Here is a 22,518-nt window from a genome sequence, read left to right as displayed (position 1 = left end):
GTACCCTGCTCCTACCCTTGCCCCACCAGCACCCCACTCCTAGGAGCCCATCCACACTGCATCCTGGTCCTGCCTGCTGCAGCACGATCCTACCCTCGCCCAGCTCCTGCCTGCCTGAGGTCTTCAGACTCAACATATACACAACCACACAATCCACTAGATCCATTCAAAATGTTTATTTATAAACTAATTTATGATGTGAAAGTCAAACACAAAAACAAAATATGCTGGAATTTAATTTGAAATTAAAGAAGTCTCAGAAATGAGAAGTCACCAAACTCTCAAAAATAACTTTATTAGAGTCACATGTAATTTTTAAAAGTAGTTTTAGACAAAATGTAGTTTTGGATCAAGACAACTTCATTTATGGCACATAAAACTTCATAATCTTGTGCGTTTAACACTTTACAACGAGAACTTTTGTTAACCAGGACACATTATTTTCTATGTTCATTCTTCTGACATACAGATTTGTTTCCTTCCTAGACTTGTAAAAATGCCTGTTTCGGATTCCTTCAGAGTACAGATAACAAGGAAGGCTTCATCACCATATGGTGGATCTGAAGATTCAAAGAGGTGCCATGGCTCAAAAGTAGACATTTTGGCAAATGGGAAGAAGTGAGATTCAGTGAAGATGATAAATGAAAGGTGTCACCACTGCTATGCTTGTCACACAAAATAGGCTTTAAGTCTAAAAAGCACAAAAATAGAAAATAAAGGTCATTGTAAAATGATAAAGGGATCAATTCAGCAAGAAGGTAGAACAGTTACCAATGTAAACACACCTGACACAGGAGCCCCAGTTATTAAAGTAAGTTACCCAGCAACAGACGGACAGACAATAGCAGCTGGGGACTCCAACACCTACTTTCAGCAACAGACACACCAGACTGACTCCGATATAAGTCAAAGGGGCCTCACAGGTAATTACAGAACATTCCACCCACCAACTGCGGAACGTTGTTCTTCTCATCAGCTCACAAACCATTCTCCAGGATAGACCACATTTTAGGCCACAGAACAAATCTGAAAAAAGCATTCAAAAAATGAAAATCATATCAAGTATCTCCTCAGACCAAAAGGGCACAAAACTAAAAGTCAATAACAAGAGAAATGTTGGAAACTCTCCAAATACATGGTATATAAATAATGGTAATGGTCAGTGAAGAAATCAAAAAAGAAAGTTAAAAAAAATTTCTTCAAAAAAAAAAACGAAACAAAACAAAACAAAGATACATATAGTAGGTGTTTTTGAAGTAAAAAATGTGGAACAGGCCAGGTGCGGTGGCTCATGCCTGTAATCCCAACACTTTGGGAGCCTGAGGCAGGCAGATCACTGGAGGTTGGGAGTTCAAGACCAGCCTGACCAACATGGAGAAACTCCGTCTCTACCAAAAATACACAAAATTAGCCGGGCGTGGTGGTGCATGCCTGTAATCCCAGCTACTCAAGAGCTTCCCAAAAGAAGCCAACCCAGGGGAGCTGTGGGCAAGCATTCCAAGAACAAGCATTCACACTGATGCAGGCCGGACACTTCTTCTGTAAAGGTCCTAAGAGCAAACTGAGCACACAGTCTGTAACCAGGCAGTGGACAAGCCACGTGCAACTCAGAGGACCTTTTTTTTTTTTTTTTTTTTAGAAGGAGTTTCACTCTTGTTGCTCAGGCTGGAGTGCAATGGTGTGATCTCCACTCACTGCATCCTCCAACCTCTGTCTCTTGGGTTCAAGTGATTCTCCTGCCTCAGCCTCCCGAGTAGCTGGGATTACAGGCATGCGCCACCACGCCCGGCCAAGATTGAAATCTTAATGAAAGAAAAGCAGTTTGGAAACTTACCTGTTTTTCATTCAAAGCCCGTCCTCTCCTTCCTCTTCATGAATGGCAGGCATCCTGTGGTGACTACACAAGGGCCTGCCAGCTAAGGGGCTGCATTGGCCCGAGGAGCAGCTTCTGCAGGAGCTTCAGCAGGTTCCTTGGAAAACGTGACAGTGCCAGGCACGGTGCCCTGTTCAGAAATACAAGACTCAGATTTAGTAAAGCCAGTTGTGTAATGTGAAATTCGTTTAAAAAAATCCTTAACCAAAACATCTCATTTCATAAGACCGATGTATTCTATCAACAGTTTTTTACTGTATGTTCGTACTTACGGCATTAAGAATCAGTGTGATTGGCTGGTGATGTGCATCTGGTTCATCAGTTTTAGTGGCAGAGCTTTCCAGCATCTACAACTCTAGTCACCAAAATCAAGAATGTCTTTCTTTTCTCTTTTTACCTAATTACAAAAAAGGGATTGATTTATGAAAAGCAATACATTAATAAATAGCACAACTTATGTTCATATCATTGCCACTTCTAGCCACAAATTAGGAGTCAGGATTAAGAAAACTTACCTAAGTTTTCCCAGGCTACTTTAAAATTGCTTTTTTTCTACAAAAATAAATGTTAAATTCTTTTGAGGTAGTCTGAATTAAGTTGCTGCTAATTGGAAAGGACTATTTTAAGATGAACTGACAATTTTATAAAAGTGACTTCCTTTCTACTATTAGAAAGTTCTGATAATGAATTCTATTATTATAATAATGACTTCTGAATTCCCTTTTAAAATATTAATATATTGGCATTTTTAGATTTAATCTGAAAGTTTTAAATATCAAAATAGACAAATCCAAAGTTTACAACAAGGGTGTACAATCGTGATGGACACACTTCCTCAAACATGAGGGACCCTCGGCGTGTGGAAATGTTAAACTATACAGGAACCATGGCTGGACACAAAAATCTGTAGGTGTCCCTGACATAAAAAATGCCATAGTACTTGCCTGCAGCCTGGACACACCCTCCAATATCCTTCAAATCATCTCTAGGTTACTCACAATACCTAATACAATGGAAATGCTACATAAATGGTTGTAATACTTTACTGCATAAAGAGTAACAACAAGGAAAAAAGCTTGTACATGTTCAGTACAGATGCAACCATCCTTTTCTTTCTGGAATATTTTGATTTGAGGCTGGCAGAAAGTGATGATGCAGGACCCACAGATAAAGAGGGCTGACTGTATGTAACACACACACACATTTTATCTTGCCTGAGTAAAAAACAAAATTGTACTCATAACACAGCTAAAGGACGTCAACAAAACTATTCTTCCCCATTCAACCTCAAATTGATAGAGACGACCTTCAAAGTCCACACAGAACCTTTTATTTCCTTAATGCTCGCTACCTTTTAATCGTCAGAACTAATAGTCAAATAAGTTGCCCCTACTAATAAATCCAAATCAAAACAACACAGAAATGACACTTTATGTTTCCACTAATTATTACTGAACACCTACTCTGTTACATACTGTTTGACCATCAGTGACATATTAATAAGCAAAAGATAAAAACTCCTGCCTCCTAAAACTTACAGTACAGCAGCACTTTATTTTACAGAATAAACACATCCTTGAAAACCTGTAAGATTAGGGATGCGCCTACCGACCTGCATGAAAGTTTCAGGAAGGTTTGTGTTCAAGCAGCTTTGCTAAACCAGAGGAAACTTCCACTTGTCTTTCTTGCAAACGGTCACAAGACACACCCACAATTTCAACTCGGGAAACACACTCAGCTTTTCATTAGTCTTCACTTAAGAATGTCTTCCCATGGCCGGGCGCAGTGGCTCACGCCTGTAATCCCAGCACCTTGGGAGGCCGAGGCGGGCAGATCACGAGGTCAGGAGTTTGAGACCAGCCTGGCCAACATGGTGAAACCCCGTCTCTACTAAAAACACAAAAATTAGCCGGGTGTCATGGCATATGCCTGTAGTCTCAGCTACTCGGGAGGCTGAGACAGAAGAATCATCTGAACCAGGGAGGCGGAGGTCGCAGTGAGCTGAGATCGCACCACTGCACTCCAGCCTGGGTGACAGAGTGAGACTCTATCTCAAAAAAAAAAAGAATGTCTTCCCTTGATCCAGTAATGTGATTGCAAACAAAACTTTGTAACTTATACCAACATAAAAATTCTGAATAATAGATCATCTTCCCATGATTCAGAGTCTTGTTCATCTGTTTAATAAATTAGTCGGTTACTCTTCAACTTCTGCCATACTCTCAAAAGTCCTGAACAAGCCAGAAAGGAAGATCCACCTAAGTATTTATTTTTACTTTTTAAAAATTCACTACACTGAACAAGATAACATTTCACTTTCAAAGTTTAGTTCAAAAAAAAATTAACTGTGACTTCTTACATCTATATGTCAAAATCAGACTCTTAGTGAAATAGTTTTAATAAACACTCCCTCCAATAACCCTAATTTCCTCCACAGAAATTTATCAACAATTCCTTTGGCTCCACAGAATAAATCTTGAATTCCTGCCGAGATTGTGCTGCTGCACTCCAGCTTGGGTGAGAGAACAAGACTCTGTCTCGTCTCCAAAAAAAAAAAAAGGAAACCCTGGGGTAAAAGGACAATCTGACTTCCTGAGTTACCACATTTTTAAGTTTGAAACACCCAGTTTATAACAATAACAAACCACAAGGCACACAAAGAAACTGGGAAGTATGGCCCATTAAAAGGAACTAAGTGAATATAAAATATACATGAGGATACTCAGATATCAGACATAATTATTAGACAAAAACTTAACCCCAACTCTTAAAAATGCCCAAAGAGCTAAAGACAGACACGGACACTACAGGAAAATGACCTGTGAGCAAAATAAGAACCTCAATAAAGAGATAATTATAAAAACAAATCAGAAATTCTGCAACTAAAAATTAAAATACCTGAAATAAAAAAAATTACTAGAAGGGCCAGGCACAGTGGCTCACGCCTGTAACCCTACCACTTTAAGAGGCCAAGGCAGGCGGATCAAGAGGTCAGGAGATCAAGACTAGCCTGGGCAACACGGTGAATTGAAATCTCACGTCTACTAAAAATACGAAAATTAGCCAGGTGTGGTGGCGGACACCTGTAGTCCCAGCTACTCGGGAGGCTGAGGCAGGAGAATTGCTTGAACCCGGGAGGCAGTGGTTGCAGTGAGATCGTGCCACTGCACTCCAGCCTGGGCAGCAGAGTGAGGCTCTGTCTCAAAAAAAAAAATTTACTAGAAGGGATTAAAAACAGATTTGACCAAGCAGAGGAAAGAATTAGCAAATGTGAAGACAAAACAATTGAAATAATCCTGTATCAGAAACAGAAAGAAAATGGTTGCAGGAATATCAGCTGAGCTTAAGGGCCCTGTGGGACACCATCAAGTGGACAAACAACAGTTTGTAATAATCACAGAACAGACAGAGGGAGTAAAAGAATATTTGAAGAAATAATGAAAACCTAAGAAACTTCCCAAACTTGATTGAAAACATTAAGACATTATAAACATCCAAGGCTTGGCATGGTGGCTATCACCTATACACTCAGTGCTTTGGGAGGCCCTGGTGGAAGGGTTGTTACAGGCCAGGAATTCAAGATCAGCCTGGGAAACACACCGAGACCCTGTCTCTATGAGAAAATCGTAGTTAAAATTAAAAGCTGGTAAGGTGGTGTGCACGTACAATCTCAGCTACTCAAGAGGCTCACGCAAAAGGATTGCTTGAGCCCTTTCAGCCTGGGTGACCGAGTGAGACCCTTTTTTCTTTTTTTTTGAGACGGAGTTTCACTCTTGTTGCAATGGCACAATCTCAGCTCACTGCAACCTCCGCCTCCTGGGTTCAAACAATTCTCTCACCTCAGCCTCCCGAGTAGCTGGGATTACAGGCATGTGCCACCGTGCCCAGCTAATTTTGTATTTTTAGTAGAGATAGGGTTTCTCCATGTTGGTCGGGCTGGTCTCGACCTCCTGACATCAGATGATCCGCCCACCTCAGCCTCCCAAAGTGCTGGGATTACAGGCGTGAGCCCCTGTGCCCGGCCATGAGACCCTGCCTCTATAAAAACTTACTTTCACAAAAACCAAGAAGCTCAACAAACTCAAAATAGGATAAATTCAAAGTATCTCACCCAAGACACATTATAATCAAGGTATCAAAAGACAAAGAATCTTGAATGAAACAAGGGAGAAGCTACTTCTCACATACAAAGGATCCTCCGTCAGATTATCAGTAGTTTTGTGTGTGTGTGTGTTTTGAGACAGTCTTACTCTGTTGCCAGGCTGGAGTGCAATGACCCCATCTCGGCTCACTGCAACTTCTGCCTCCTGGTTTCAAGCGATTCTCCCGCCTCAGCCTCCCAAGTAGCTGAGATTACAGGCACCTGCCACTACGCCCTGCTAATTTTTGTATTTTAGTAGAGATGGGGGTTTCACCATGTTGGTCAGGCTGGACTTGAACTCCTGACCTCAGGTGATCTGCCCACCTCAGCCTCCCAAAGTGCTGGGATTACAGGTGTGAGCCACCATGCCCAGCTATCAGTAGACTTCTTACCAGAAACCTTGGAGGCCAGAAGGCAGTAGGGTTGATTAATTCAAAGTACTGAGTGGGGAAATCCTTTCAACTAAGAATCTTAGATCTGACTGTTAGGGTTGAAATGTGTCCACCAAAGCTCATGTCAAAACAAACAAACAAAAAAAAATGAGATTTATCCATAGAGCTTTTTTCCTTTTTGTAGCTTATTATCTATCATTAGTGTTAGTGTATTTTATGTGTGGTCCAGGACAATTCTTCCAATGTGGTCCAAAGAAGCCAAAACACAGAACAACCCTGATAAATGTTCTTAGCATTACTGAACTATACATTTAAAAATGATTAGATGGTAAAGTTTATCTTACATATAATTTACAATTTAAAATTAAAAATATATTTAATATGTGCAAAACAGATGTACAGAATAAAGCAAAAAAGAAAGAATTCTTTTAGTAATATTGGAAAAGTGAGTCTAAGTGAGAAAAAAGTAACCCACATGCAAAACTCACATCATAGTTAATAAAACTATAACAGTATTATAACAAAATGCTGGATGGTGGGGAAACCATGGATGGTTCTGACCACTGAAAAAATGGAGCAGAGGACAATGATGGATTCTAACAGGTGAACAATGTTTATGTAATAATAGGCAATAAGATACACGTAAAAGAAAAGGAACACAATGGGAGAATTCTGAAGCAGGCAAAACTCTTAAAATCCAGCTCTACAATAACTTACACAAAGATAAAGCTGATACCTACAATTCCCTTGATAATTTCATTTTGGAGATTTTTCCTTTTAGGTAGGGAGCACTTTCAACACCTGATAGGACAGTGCACCTGAAACTCCCCCCAGCTGACATCAGTTGGGGGTGAAACCCTTTCTTCCTTTTTTTTTTTTTTTTTTTTTTTGAGACAGAGTCTTGCTCTGTCACCCAGGCTGGAGTCCAGTGGTGCCATCTTGGCTCACTGCAACCTCTGCCTCACAGGTTCAAGCAATTCTCCTGTCTCAGCCTCCCAAGTAGCTGCGATTATAGGTGCGGCCACCAGGTCCTGCTTTTTGTATTTTTTTAGTAGAGATGGAATTTCACCATGTTGGTCAGGCTGGTCTCGAACTCTTGACCTTGTGATCTGCCTGCCTCAGCCTTCCAAAGTGCTGAGATTACAGGTGTGAGCCACTGCACCCGGCCATCTTTTTTTTTTTTGAGACAGAGTCTCACTCTGTCACCCAGGCTGGAGTGCAATGGCCCCATCTCACATCACTGCAAGCTCCACCTCCCAGGTTCACACCATTCTCCTGCCTCAGCCTCCCGAGTAGCTTGGATTACAGGTGCCCGCCACCAGGCCCGGCTAATTTTTTGTATTTTTAGTAGAGACAGGGTTTCACCGTGTTAGCCAGGATGGTCTCCATCTCCTGACCTCGTGATCCCCCCACCTCGGCCTCCCAAAGTGCTGGGATTACAGGCGTGGGCAACCGCGCACGGCCCACCATCTCTATTTCTTATACACAGTAATAGGATATAAATTTGCTTAATACGTAGCTTCTGTTTCTGAGTTCAGTGGATGTCATTCAGCAAGATAAGAAAGCTACTGACCTCTTCAAATCAAGGACACAATACTGTTCCCTCAGGTAGCACAAACTGCACAGCCTCAAAATATGGGAAAGATAATCAATATTTTATGAAAGGATGTATTTTAAGGCTGACCTACAGATAGGAATTTTTTTTCCAATCCAAGCAATAAAGCTTTGATGCAGATGTTCATTCCACAGTCCTGTCCTGATCCTCAGCTGCCAGAGGCCAGCCTGCACTTGCCTTCACACTATGTCTTCCTTCATGGCTTCAGGCTAAGATTGCCAGCAGGCTCCTATAAATGTGGTCATCTTATGGATTAAACACTTTTTTTTGTTAGTTTTGTTTCTGTTTTAGAGACCAGGTCTCACTGTCATCCAGCCTGGAGTGCAGTGACATGATCACAGCTTTCTGCAACCTCCAACTCCAAAGCTTAAGTGATTCTCCCAGCTTAGTCTCCTGCACAGCTAATTTTAAAATTTTCTGTAGAGATGGGGTCCTGCTATTGTTGCCTAGGCTGGTGTCAAACTCCAGGTTTCAAGTAACCTTCATGCCTTGGCCTCCAAAAATGCTGAGATTATAGGAATGAGCCATCACGCCCAGCTCAGATTAAATACTCCTTTTTTGTTTGTTTTGAGGTGGAGTCTCGCTCTGTCACCGGGCGGGAGTGCAATGGTGCAATCTCAGATCACTGCAACCTCCACCTCCCGGGTTCAAGCGATTTTGGTGCCTCAGCCTCCCAAGTAGCTGGGACTACAGGCACGTGCCACCACACCCAGCTAATTTTTGTGTTTTTATTAGAGACAGGGTTTCACCATGTTGGCCAGGATGGTCTCAATCTACTGACCTCGTGATCCACCCACCTCGGCCTCTCAAAGTGCTGGGATTACAGGCACGAGCCACCACACCCGGCCCAGATTAAATACTTCTTTAGAAGATGGACTAGAAGTGGGTCATCAGAAATTGTTTTTACGTACATATGAAGAATTCCAACCTTCAAAAAACTTTTAGAACTCAATCAGAACTTGAGAACTTGAGCACAGTAGGTGCTGTGATTCACTAACCAGAATTTTGCTTTACTTTATATACAAGTATTCATTTTCCTACTAAATTACATGAAGGAAGTTGTCTGCATATGAACTGCACCACCGAGCAGTATGCCTATCAGTGTGAAGGTGCCTGACAATTCTCAGTTGAAATGTCCTGACCAAGTTTCCCCAGAAATTTGTGAGTACTCAACTGTATTAAAACTAAATATACTGTTTTTAATGACAAATAGTCACTATTTATTAAAATGATTACTGTGCTACAACAGAACAAGTCCTTAGTTCAAAATTAAATGGCCACAGATTGACATTTGCATAAAGCTTATCAACTATCACATATCACATTTTGACAAAAATCAAGAAGACGAATAGATGATCTCTTCTTCTTCTTTTGTGAGACGGGGTCTTGCTCTGTCACCCAGGCTGGAGAGCAGTGGCACAATCATGGTTCACTGCAGCCTCCACCTCCCAGGTAGTTGCATGCCACCACTCCCGGTGCGTGACTGGGCGGGGGGGTGCGCGCATGAGCAAGCACACTGCAGGTTTCAGTGTTGTAACACCCAGCTCAGCAAGGACAAGACACAACAAGAGCTCTCATTCATGGTCTAAGCTGGTACTGCCTTTTTAGAGGTTAATTTTGCAATTAACATTAAGAGTCTCAAAAACACTCATCGCCTTTGACTTAGCCATTTCACTTCCAATAATCTAGCATACTAAAACACTCAAAAGATCGGATACATTTAGGTCAATAATTCTTTACCCACCAATTACACAATCCAAAAAAGTTTAGAAACTCCTTTGGCAGCAAAAACTGTCCTCAATAAAAGTGATACTATTTATAGTTTCTATTTATACCACTCAGCGGGCCTTCAAAGCCATGCATACTTTTAATGTAAGTAGTCCCAGCCTACTTCTCTGGGCTTGACCAATGCAGCCTCCCAGAGATGCTGTAAACCTGACAAAGAAAGCCCCTGGCTCTTCCCCAAACACTGCCCACATGCCTCACAGCAGCACCTTTGCTGATACTGTTTCTGCTTCCTGACACGTTCTCCTTATCCCACATCTAAGGCCTGGCACAGGCCCCATCTCTTTTCATAAAGCTTCAGCCATACTTGCCTCAGAGGTAAATTTCTGACCCCCATGATTCCCAGGCACATTCTGGTGCTGCTGGGTGTACATAACACAATCTGAAATGCGGTTCGGCATCTCTTCTTTGCACCTGGCTGAGGTCTCAGAGAGCAGAGGCTAAATATTTCATGGCTCCCTCAATGTCTAAACACAGTGCTGTATACTGAGTGGCACCTCTCGGTGACTACTTTGTACCCTAAATGTTAAACTCAGGGATGAGTGAAACCATATCAGGATTAATATACAGAAATACCTTCTTGAATTCCATCACTTAATAGCATTGGCCATTTGAATGCTGGCAGGTAGGAAGAAAAGAGAACAAAGAAACCCCAAAAGTTAGCATCACAACTACTGCCGCACAAATAAGAGAATAAAGCCGACTGGCAAGGTAAAGACCAGGGAAACACAGGTCACTGCAGGACAGAAGAATCTTCCAAGCTTGTCAGTAATGTAAGTTTCTCATTTTCTAATAAACTAGTGTGGCATAGGTCACTGTTTAGAGTCTTGTCTTCAAAATGTTTTCCAGCATCAAGGACAACAATCTATAAAAAACAAAATGAGAGAAAAAGCAGCACACTCACGGCTCTGAAGAGCACAGCATAAGGCTACAAAAAGGACCAAGCACCTTCTCAACTGGCAATGTGCTCAGTGTCGGTAAATCACAAGTTAGGTGATGAAAGGCTGGTAGTTTCCCATGAATTAATAACTTTCCTTCTTGCCCCCATGTTATCTCCCTCACCTGACCCACCCAATAAAACATCTTTAAAAGGCTCCTCTCAAATTGCTTGCACATGCTTGGAGAAGGTACACTACGGTTAGTGCACATGACTGAACTTCAGCAACACAAAGCTTACCAGACAGCAAAGACAACAGCAAAGCTGGGCCCAGCAGCCATCACTTAAAGAACTCTTCACTCGTTACATTGGAGCACGTGATCTCTCTGGAACCAGGAACCACAGAACCCTGAAGGGCACACAGCTGGTGGCTAAGGATTCAAGGCCTGCAGTGAAAATGTAACATGTCCCTCCAAGTGCTTATTTCTGCTATAAGCTGGTTTAGTTCTGCAACGAACAACTAGATTTCTAACTGATATTAATATTAATAACCTTTTTTTTTTTAAAAGACAGGGTCTCACTCTGTCACCCAGGCTGGAGTGCAGTGATCAGTCATGGCTTACTGCAGCCTCAACCTCCTGGGCTCAAGCACTCCTCCTGCCTTGGTCTTCCAAACTGCTGAGATTACAGGCAGTAGCCACTGCACCAGGCCATTAACACTTACATACGTAAAATACATCCAGAATATAAACCACTACAAAACAAAAATACTTCATCTTGATGTAATTTACCATACTATGGATTTGTTTTAAAAATGAGGTAAAAGTCGGCCGGGCGCGGTGGCTCACGCTTGTAATCCCAGCACTTTGGGAGGCTGAGGCGGGCGGATCATGAGGTCAGGAGATCGAGACCACGGTGAAACCCCATCTCTACTAAAAATACAAAAAAAAAAATTAGCCGGGCGCGGTGGCGGGCGCCTGTAGTCCCAGCTACTCGGAGAGGCTGAGGCAGGAGAATGGCGTGAACCCGGGAGGCAGAGCTTGCAGTGAGCCGAGATTGCGCCACTGCACTCCGGGCTGGGCGACAGAGCGAGACTCCGTCTCAAAAAAAAAAAAAAAAAAAAAAAATGAGGTAAAAGTCATTAAGAAAATGAAAGCACGAAAGAAATCTATCAAAATTACAAAAACTCAAAACTGAGTGAACATAACTTCAGAAAGAATGAAAACAATTGGAAAATAACTTCAGGAAAAAAATGTAAAATAGAAACAATACAAGAACAATTTGTGCCCTCTGAAAAACAGAGGTGAAAGTCAGGAAAATTTTTTTTTTTTTTTGTCTCCAGCCTGGAGTGCAGTGGCATGATCTCGGCTCACTGTAACCTCCGCCTCCCAGGTTCAAGCGATTCTCTCGCCTCAGCCTCTCAAGTAGCTGGAATTACAAGCACCAGCCACCACGCCCAGCTAATTTTTGTGTTTTTAGTAGAGACGGGGTTTCACCTTGTTGGCCAGGCTGGCCTCGAACTCCTGACCTCAAGAGATCCACCCACCTCGGCCTCCCAAAGTGCTGAGTTACAGGCATGAGCCACCGTGCCCAGCCAGGAAAATATTTAAAAACAAATTAAGCAAAGATTATGAAAGTTTTTGGAGTAACACAGTTCCCGAAACGGTCCTGATCCACATGAAGTCTGAGCCATGTCGGCATCCCCACATCAGGGCCCGTTCTGGTGGGTGAGGAACCTGCAACACAGAGAGGTGCAAGGGTCACTGGGGAGGCACAGAGGTGGAGGGAGGAGGGCTCCCTGGGACGATCACGCAGGTCTCAGAAAGCTCCTTGGGCCCTGGAAGGTGACCTTGGGCCCCTGAGCTCCCCATGGTCAGGTCTACTCAGATGCCAAGGCACTGAGCCCTGTGTGCTGCTCTCTGCTGAGGGGTTATCTGTCCACAGAGAGTGTCTGTGGGTGTCATGCAGGAAGAACTGAACCTGGGCACTCACACAAGCACCTTCAGGGGGCTGGTTCCCCAGAGAGTAAAACAGACACAGAGAAACGGAATTTTGAGGATTCCAGGATCAACAGGCAGAGTCTCATGCCCCTGGGCCCTAAGAGGAGCAGGAGGGCTCATGACACAGGGTGGAGGTGGTGACCCTGCCTTGCCACCCAGATTCTCTGTGTCATCCAGACAGAAGAGCTGCACATTGAGTATGCACAGCTTCCTGGAGCACGTCATTGTTATTGCCTAATAAGACCTGGTCGTTCTAGCATCCCCACTGGACCTTTCTTTGCTTTGTAATTTTTTAAATTATGCTGTGGTAAGACATAAATTTCTCACTTTAGTATATTCTATAATAAAAGGTTACAGAAGACATACATTTGAAAGAGGGAAAAACAGTGTATAGATACACACAAACACACATTTATATGTGCACCTTATTTCAAGACTGGAAAATAGATTTAAAAAACAGAGGCTCCCTGAATCATGCCCTCAACCCCTCCCAAGTGAGCATGGCCCTGAAATGTCTTCAGGGGTTTGTTGGCATTTGGCACAGATACAGAACCACTGATGCCCAAGCCAGTGCCCTCTACATATAGAAACCTCCAACCTCACCTTGAAAAATGGGGCCATGAGGCCCCCAGACCCCCCCAGAGGCTGAAGGATCCCTGGGACTGGAGGCCCCCAGACCCCCCCAGAGGCTGAAGGACCCCTGGGACTGGAGGCCCCCAGACCCCCCCAGAGGCTGAAGGACCCCTGGGACTGGGCACATTTCAGTGCTTCTTGGATCCTGCCATGCCCTCTGCTTGATGCCAGGACCGAGTGCCCGCTGGCAATACTGGGCCTGGTGGGCTGCTTGCTTGTGTGACAAGGAGCCTGGGGGTGCCTCCATCCCTCTCACACCTTTCCCAGGAGGTCTGAACCAGGGGTATTCATGTCAACCCTAGTGTCTCCTCAGGATGTTGGCCTCAAGAGGCTGGGAGGACAGAGCTAGGTCCCCCCAAATGAGATGCTGGTGAGCTGAAGTGTCACTGCAGACAAATAACACAGTGCACAGCCCTTGGAATCCTGCACATGGGGGCACGACTAGCACCTCAGTGTTTCCCTCACTAGGCAGCCTGTGGAGGGCTCAGCCCAGCAGGCTCAGGGGCTGCTATGGAGAGGGTGTCTGTTTCCTGGAGCACGTTCTCAGGGCATCCTTCACTTACCTTCAGAGGTCTCTAAAATATATTAAAAATGTCCCAACAGTTCAGGACATTCCACCAGGTATTCTTCCTGGGCTTCCTGGTTTTCTTCTTGGGCTTTCTGGTTTTCCTGATGGGACAATAAGAAAGTGAGCGTAGCCATAAAGAGCATGGGCACGAGTCTGCTTCCCTCATCATTCTGCCCGCCGCACACTCACACTTCTCTTCCACTTTGGTCTTTTCTGTTGCTGCTTCTGCAGGTGCAGAGGAAGGACTTGCTGACGTCTGTGAGGAAGAGAACAACTGTGCATGTCCAGAGACGCCAGTGCAGGAAAAGTCCTATCTGTGAAGGGGGTGCCCAGAGCAGACCCAGATGTCACTGGGGGTCCCTCTAGCAGGGTGGGGTCCAGCTCTTCTGACCCCAGCCCAGCCCCCTCCCCAGACCCTGAAGGGTTGTTCAGCAAGATTCAAAGCTGCAACCTGGGGGCCAGTAAACAGGGCAATGCCAAGGCAGTGGGCAGGAGGGCTGGAGAGGGATTTTACCGACACTGAAGACCTGAGGACCTCCACTGTGGGATGAGACCAGGTCCTTCAGGAGAACAGTCACAAGAGAGGGAAAGAGGAAAAGGACTAGAGCTAAAAGAGGAGCTCATGAGTCAGAAAGAGGATAAAAGACAGCATATAAGAGGAGATCAATTACCTGCTGGTGGCTGCCTGTAACGGTGGAGTCTTCCAATTCTGTGAAGCAAGCATCAGAGTGTCCAGAGGAGCAGCAGTGTTGGGGTGGCCATAAGAAGGAAAGGGGAGAGTTACTGTCGAGAGAACCACTCAGAACCCACTGTCCCAGGCTGTGGAGCCAACCCCAGAGGCTCTGATGTGCTCATTTCTGGAGGCTTCTCCACAGCCTGTATCATTTCCTCTGTGCTATGAGGGTGGGCAAGAGCCACAGCCTACAGCAACACAGCAGCCCCTCCACACATATCCCCTAGGATTCCTGCCCACCACAGACGGCCTTGAGCAACAGCTGGACTCGGGCCTCTCCAATGAAAGCCAATTTAGGTTTCACTCAAAACCCAAGGATTTGGGATTGGATGGGATTGCGTGAGGAGTGGCGGCCAAAACTGTGCTCAATCATGTGTTCTGCCCTCAGGACTCCAGGATGCTGGGGCACACGTAGGAATCCCAGAGAAGGATTCCCTATGTCATCCAACCCAGGAAGCACCCTTAGAGCAGGAGCAGACAGTGAGGACAGGACAGGAAGGTGCTGTTGCAGGTCCCGAGAGCGTAGAGAAAGAGAGTGGGGTCCTTTCACTTCCTGGCACATGTAGGAAGGACTTTGTCTTCAGGATCATGTAGTGCCTGTGAGGGGCTGTGTCCCACCCCACACTCAACTTTATACCTGCATACTCATCTTGTGATCTCTATTCACAAAAAAAATGCTACCTCATCAAAACCCAGGGTTCTGGTGCATGCTGTGGCAAAGGCAGGTCTTTGCAAAATGTAATCTTTAAACTCCAGAGCAAGAAATGATGGTGACAAACACAACTCGCACAAAGCCCATGAGAACAAAATTCTTCTTTTTTTTTTTTTATCGGGTCATGCAGTCCACCTCCGGTTCACCTTCTCCTGCCTCACCTCTCGGTAGTGGGATACAGGCCCCCACCACCCCTAGTAGAGATGGGGTTTCACCGTGGTCTCGATCTCCTGACCTCGTGATCCGCCCACCTCGGCCTCCCAAAGTGCTGGGATTACAAGCGTGAGCCACCGCGCCCGGCCTAGAACAAAACTCTTACATAAGACTTTCTCATTAAAATACAAAAAAAAACACCAAGTCAGACTTCTACACCTATTTCCTTTTATATTTGGTGACTTCACAGATCCCATCCTAGGCTCCAAAACAAGTGCAACCCAATTCCCAGGAGCCCTCTCTCACTGGTCAACCCTGGAGTGTTGGTCCCTACCTGACCAGTCTGTTTCCTCCCAGATGGATCCAGAGGTGGTGCCCATGAGCCCATGTACAGAGACACAAACATCAGCACTACTGCTCTGTCCACTGTGATTCTCCCCGGGCTCTGGGAACTCAGGGGCCTTTATGAAGGCACTGCTCACAGTTGCAAGCCTTCAGGTGAGACAGAGGACCTGAAATAATCCCTTTCAACTATTCACTGACACTGGCTCATAGCATCTCTTACCTCCAATCTGAGAACCTGAGATTCCAGCCTTAATGCACATGCACTGAGTTAGGTGAGTGCAGTGAACAGAACCTGGGCCAGACTCACAGCAGCTGCTTCCCAGGTGATTCCGGGAGAGTGAGGATGCTCTTAAGAGTAGACGTTTGGCAACTGGGAACTTCTAGCACGGCTCTTGTGAGGAGGTTATGAATTTTTTCATTTATTTAAACATGAATGGGCACACATGCCACTGAGGACCACACTGGAATGCACAGGTCTAAACCCAAAGATGAGGAAGATGTGACTCTCCCCCTGGTGATTCCTGGCAGAGTGGTTTGCTGCTCTGATCTGATCTTTCATGGATGGGTGCTTCAGGGGCACAGGAACAAGCTCCAGGCCCCCTGTGAAGTGCAGGGACGCCACAACAAAAATAAAAAAGGCTGGTCCAGCAAAGGTGGACTCGTAAACAGAAAAAGAGCAACTTCTGCAAGGAGAAAAGCTGAACCAAAGTAGCCAGGGTAGAGGTGAGGGGGACACTTCATTGACTTCAGGAGCCCACCCTATTCTCCTGGGACCTTGGATCAGAACCCACTCAGGTTTCTTCAAGAGCCCAACCTCTTCTTCTGTGACCTCGGATCAGAACCCACTCAGGTTTCCAGATTATCATGAGAAACAACAGATTGAAGGAGATGAGCAGGAAGCCTTTTCACACTGGCGCTAGATCTCAGCAAAGGGGTTGGAAGCATTGGACCATCACTGAGGCCCAAGATGGGCTGCCCAGGGCTGACCTCTGGGATGAGAAGGAACGAGGAGGACATAGTCCTTGCCCTCCCAGTGACCAGCCATGGCCAGGATTCATCCACACGAGTAAAACAAAACAGAGTTTGGGACTAATAATTCCAAGACTATCTCAGAGAAAAAGGCAAAGTGATGTCTTATGGGTCACACAGGAGAGCTGCAAGGACCACCTGGACTCTGGAGCAGCCCCTCTCGCTTTGCTGAGCTCACCTTGCACTCAAACAGGGTCCCTTCTCACCTCCCCTGCCACTAGTGTGGGGCAGCTCTCCTGCCTGAAAGCTGACACTCCCTCCAGTCACACAGGATTCTGGGCCAAATCACACTTAGCCAACAGCAACTACACAAGGACCAGCTGTCAGGTGACTCCCAGAAGCAGGTGAAAAGTAAGAGCTGATCTCTGTCCCAGCCAGAGAGACCAGGCCTGGGAAATACTTTGTATCCGGCTTGAACCTGAAGTCCATCCCTGCTGATCATGTCATCTCTGGGCCAAATTGGGTATTTTGGGAACTCACTCCTGTTCTCTGCTTCTCATTAATTTCTGGTGGTGCCACTGCCATCAACATACAGGAAACAGAGAAGACAAGAAACAACAAAGTAGCTTATCTCTTCAGGCTCCTAGGAAGACAGGCAGACAGTGCCCAGCTATGAAGTTGGAGCTCGACCCATTCTCCCTCAGCTGGAGTATGAACATCCTGGCCATGCCCCGGTGATGACGTAGAACTCACTCTGCTGATGCTGCACCTTGGCTTCCCCCCGTGGCTCTGCTGCCCTCACGCCTTCCTTCTGCTCCTACAAATCGTGTTCCTTTGCAGGCCCAGGGCAAGGCTGTAGCCTGCTCGCTCTCTAATAAACCCCAGTGGACAACTATCTGTGAATTCTGAGAGCCTCAATGTTGGTCATGCTGATTTGTGCCTTTGATCACACACAGCAGAAGGCCCCAAATACCACAAAAAAACCTGTATTCTAGAGATCGGAAAAGACTGGGGGAATTGGGCTATGAGGAGATAGTTTCTGAGGTTAACGAAGAACATTTTAAAATCACACTAACCTCATTGTTTTAAAATGTGGGATAAGTATTGCCACCTACACAGCAATCAACTTCTATTCATATACAATGTACTTCCAGCAAATGCCTGCTTGCAAAAGAAATTAAATCCAGAATTTCGGTAATTTTATTTAAATATGACCTTAAGCCAACCACCCTGACTTGTTTTTTGCAAACGCCTTCAGGAGCAAACGGAAACCTTTGTCAACAGCGGGTTCAATGGGGACATCCTGGAGCCTCTGCTGTACTGAGATGTTTGTCTTTCCCCACCTCATAATGCACGAGCCAACCTCTCTCCTCCTAGGAAGGCAAGTGCTCACCCTGCCACTCACACCCTAGGGCAAACCCTTTGGTTATCTTTTCATGTTGCTGTGTTTCCTGAGCAGAGAACACAGAAACCAGAATTAGGCTGAGGGATAGACGCTGAGCCTCTACATGACCCTGACATTACGTATTTTGGACACTCAGGGTCACACTATGTGAATTCAAAAAGACACGCAGTAACTCGATGCGCACAACCTCACCCCATCCTCAGAGCATGCAGTTGCTCCCAGGGACTGCAGAATGTGACCATCATGCCCTATCTGGAACAACCATTTCTCCCATCACAGCCTAGGTCCTCAGCCATGAGAGGAAGCTCCACTCAGGCTGCCTGTCTACAGGAAGGCCAGCGAGACAGTGGCACACTCCTCATCATCTGGATACTCATCAGTATGAGACGGGTTCCCCAATACATATCCTTTTGTTTAACTCCTGAGGATTTCTGTAATGACAGAAAATAAACTGCTATGAGCATTAGACCATGCTGTGTCCTGTGTGCACAGGACTTTTCTTCACTTAGTGACATTAGAAAACAAGATGGAAACCAGTGTTCAAACGAACCCAAAAGAAGAATAGAGTGAATCGATTCACACTAAAGACAAATTTTTCCCAGAGGATGTTTCCTCTCAAGTCCATGTTGGTTGGTAAGTAAGTGACTTTGTCCCAAAGAGAGAACAAAATTGGTAAGGCAAAGCTCACTGCCCCACAATGTCTGGTTGATGCTGCCATTTTCTCCGACTGTCTTAAATCAACCCTCGGGGGGAGCAGACTCTCACTTAAAATACTCCCCAAGGACACTGTATAGCTCATCTAAGATATATATTGTCAGATTCTCATATCTCACTTTTATCCAAATAAAATAAAGCTAAGAAAGCAACTGTTTTTCTCAGACAAATCCAGGCAGCCTGACCTTTACATCCTCCGGGTCCTCCTCTCCGCTGTCACTGGACTACTCCTGTAGTAGATGCCCTGGCATAACTAGGAGGATACAGGGTGACCGTCAGCACCTTGGTGGTGGTGCTCGCAACAATTCGGTAACACTGCTTGAGGTGGGTGTGGGAGGAGGACAGCAGAACAGGAGAGACGCAGGGAAGAAAGGGAATCCAGGCCTTTGGCTTTCTAGCTCCAGGCCACCTCATAAACATGACATAGCCGATCTCAAACAGCGCACACCACGCAGTGCAGGCTGTGTGTCCCTGGCAGCCTCTTAGGGCTCCTCCTTCCTAATCTGACCTGAGCTAACTTGCCCTCTTATTCAGCCCTGCCAAAGTCATTTCCTCCTCAGAACACACGTGTGCTGCTGCTCTGTATATCATCCCTTTTGCAAGATTTTCTACTAAATAAGAAGCAACCTTTCTTGAAAGAGATTTAATTCTAGCCAAAAGATTAACTTTTTGTTATAAGGGAATTAAACCAAGATTTCAACTCCATTATCCTACCATTTAAAGATGACCCCTACTTAGCATGTGAGATTTGTCCTTCCACTCTTCCTTTTCAACACAATGTGTGTGCACCGTGGGGTTCCCTGCTGCTCACGCCCACACTGACTCCAGCACAGGGACAGCCTGTCATGCATGGGGAGCAGCGAGGGGGGCGGGAGGCGGGCACTGACCCTCTCCAGCCCAGCTGTGCAGGAGATTCCAGCGTGGAAAATGGGGGCCAGGCTAACACCCATGTTGATACTGGAGATTTTATTGGATGCTATGTCTTGGGATTGGGTTCTACTCAATTTCTAAGATTTGCACTAATTATTTCATTAAATACAATAGAATATGCCACTGATTATTGTCTGCTTTTGAAAAAGGAGCTGAGGAATGACTTCACCACTGTAGACCATAAGCCAGAGGACTCTGTGTGTCTTACATTAATGATCACGCTGAAGCCCACCGTGCAATGTACCTACTCAAACAAACCTGGGTTAGCTGACCACTGACACCATCCAATAATGACAAGTGTTTGGGATCTGAATACCTTTTCATTCTTCCACATGCACACAGAAGTGCTGGAACCACTTGGCCTAGCAAGAAATTATACTAGGGCTTTGTGACAAATTCCTTGTACTAGCCCATGACATTAACCTTCCACCCATTCCCGAGGTCACATGTGCCTCTTCCATTTAAAAGACCAAGAGCTTGGGAAATTCATCTCTGCACCATGTCCATCTGAGGACTGGGGTAGCAAATGTATCTTTGGGTACAGCTGTGGTGGAGGATGAATGGGTTGATTTATGCAAACCGTGCAGTGGTGATGGAATTTTCCTTGAACACTGGTCCTTGTGTTGTGCTTTCAACATGGGAGTGTGTTTTCTGGGGAAATGCACACACACTCCCAAAGACGTCCACAATCATTCCATACAGACTCTCTCCTCTGTCCCTCCCAACCCTGATGTACCACCGCACCTTACATAACACTGCTGCTTCCAGGGATGACAGTGGCATGGTTAGAGTTGTTTACTGGACTCTTAGTTTTTTGCTGGTTTTTTGTTTTGTTTTGTTTTTTTGTTTTTTTGAGACAGAGTTTCACTTTTGTTGCCCAGGCGGGAGTGCAATGGCACAATCTTGGCTCACTGCAAACTCCACCTCGTGGGCACAAGTGATTCTCTTGCCTCAGCCTCCCGAGTAGCTGAGACTACAGGCATCACCCACTGTGCATGGCCGGACTTAGTATTTTTTAAACCGAACTTCCCAAATCTCATTTCTGGCAGGAAGCTCAAACAAGAGTGGCTCTTGAGCAAACGCAGGTGAAACAGCACCACCTTTGCAACACTAAGATTTCAAACCTCAACAAACAGATGACCCCAGAATGCCTATTCTTTGCCAGTGTGGCTGGGTCCACCTGCATCTAGAGAAAAAGAAAACACTATGAGGGTCAGACCACGCTGTCTCCTGTGTGCACAGGTCCTTTCTTCACTTGTTGACGTTAAAAAGCCAGATGGTAACAGTGGTTGAGACAATGGCCCTGATATCCAGAAGACATTCGTGAAAGGGCACAAGATTTTCCTGCAACATTTTCAATTGTTTTTGTTTGACAATTCCACATACTTCTCAAGAAGAAGCCATTTCTCTTGAGGAAAATGCCTGCTGACATAGTTTGCAAATGTGATGTCATCTGAAACCATTTTTTAGTTGATAATGAACTCTGACATTTGCCCACCAAGAAATTCTGTAAGACACCTATAATGTACACGGTAAGATGTATACATCTTAATTCAATTGAAACAGAAAGAAACTGAGAAAAATAAAATTTCCATTTCAGAGGAAAAAAGGACTTTACCATGTGAACCTCTGTGGCTTCCTCAGAGGACGTCTGCCCCGGCATATCCTCCTCCAGGTCATCTGGCCCCCTGGGAAACAGAGTCACTATAAGCACATGAGCTCCACTGAGTGAATCCCTCAGGCGGTCTTGGAGCTGTGGACACGGGGCTGGCGTGTGTGGAAAGGTGTGTTCGCAGCACAGACTCAGCCTCTGCCGGTCCATCCTCCATGGTGGTGAGGGAAGGCAAATGGTGAAGGCAGGCATCAGATAGGCCACAGAAGACAGAGTCTTGGTCCTCTAGCTAAGGCAACCTCTTCAACATGAAATAACCCATCTCAAACAGGGCACACCACACAGTGTTTCCCTGCAGCATCCAGGGCTCCTCCTTCCTAATCTGACCTGAGCTAACTTGCCCTCCCTTCAAGATCCCCTTGAGATCATTTTCTCCCCAGGATCCACAGGTCCTGTTGCTGTGTTCTCCGTCCCTTCTAGAACATTTTTTTTTCTAACTCATGGAGTTATGCTTTTCTTGCCCACGCTGGAGTATAATAGTGTGATCTCAGCTCACCGAAACCTCAGCCTCCCGGATTCAAGCGATTCTCCTGCCTCAGCCTCCTGAGTAGCTGGGATTACAGGCATGCGCCACCACACCCGGCTAATTCTGTATTTTTAGTAGAGACAGGGTTTCTCTGTGTTGGTCAGGCTGGTCGTGAACCTCTGACCTCAGGTGATCCGCCCGCCTTGGCCTCCCAAAGTGCCTGGCCAGAACATTCTGAATGATATAAAAAGCAACATTTCTTCAAAGAGGAGATTTAATTCTAGCCAAAATATTCTATATACTCACTGACCTTTTGTTTTAAGGAAGACTAAATCAAGATGAAAGTACTGAATTATCCTACCATTTAAAGATGACCCCTACTTGGCCTGTGGTGTTTGTCCTTCTGCTCTTCCTTTTAACACAATGTGTGTGCCACGGGGCCTGCCGCTGCTCATGATCACACCAGCTCCAGGACTGAGACGGCCCTTCATGGGGGGCAGCAGGTGGGGGTGCTGATCCTCTCTAACCCACTTGT

At 45.4% G+C, this 22,518-nt stretch overlaps 1 protein-coding gene and 1 long non-coding RNA gene across 3 annotated transcripts; both read right to left on the bottom strand.

Moving 5' to 3' along the window:
- Positions 1-233: 233 nt before the first annotated feature.
- Positions 234-11,057, bottom strand: LOC116471977 (uncharacterized). The gene is made up of 5 exons (XR_004248909.2): positions 10,984-11,057; positions 2,146-2,270; positions 1,835-2,003; positions 948-1,026; positions 234-691 (listed from the first exon to the last, which is right to left on the bottom strand). It is a non-coding gene; the product is annotated as an uncharacterized LOC116471977 (long non-coding RNA).
- Positions 11,058-12,349: 1,292 nt separating this feature from the next.
- Positions 12,350-21,526, bottom strand: LOC131383696 (uncharacterized). 2 transcript variants are annotated; one of them, XR_009213931.1, is made up of 5 exons: positions 21,232-21,364; positions 14,556-14,593; positions 14,074-14,198; positions 13,880-13,985; positions 12,350-12,419 (listed from the first exon to the last, which is right to left on the bottom strand). XR_009213931.1 is itself a non-coding variant. In XM_058440255.1 (5 exons), the coding sequence occupies exons 2-5, from the start codon at positions 21,306-21,308 to the stop codon at positions 13,902-13,904; spliced, it is 324 nt and encodes a 107-aa protein (XP_058296238.1). In that variant the 5' UTR covers positions 21,309-21,363; positions 21,464-21,526; the 3' UTR covers positions 13,790-13,901. The 2 variants fall into 2 exon arrangements, 1 of the variants encoding a protein (XP_058296238.1); XM_058440255.1 differs by lacking the exon at positions 12,350-12,419 and adding an exon at positions 21,464-21,526 and having other exon boundaries at positions 13,790-13,985; positions 21,232-21,363.
- Positions 21,527-22,518: the final 992 nt, after the last annotated feature.

The sequence above is a fragment of the Hylobates moloch genome, unplaced genomic scaffold (assembly GCF_009828535.3).
Source record: "Hylobates moloch isolate HMO894 unplaced genomic scaffold, HMol_V3 SCAFFOLD_6, whole genome shotgun sequence".
Lineage (NCBI taxonomy): Eukaryota > Metazoa > Chordata > Mammalia > Primates > Hylobatidae > Hylobates > Hylobates moloch.
Note: the sequence above shows the minus strand (reverse complement) of the source record. Positions and strands in the feature narration are given on the sequence as shown.

Coding starts and splice junctions, on each gene's coding strand:
- LOC131383696 (XM_058440255.1), bottom strand. CDS start 21,308: ATGGTTTCAGATGACATCACATTTGCAAACTATGTCAGCAGGCATTTT. Junction 14,594..21,231: donor AAATGGCTTCTTCTTGAGAA/GTATGTGGAATT, acceptor CTTGCTTCACAG/AATTGGAAGACTCCACCGTT. Junction 13,986..14,073: donor GACCAAAGTGGAAGAGAAGT/GTGAGTGTGCGG, acceptor TTGTCCCATCAG/GAAAACCAGAAAGCCCAAGA.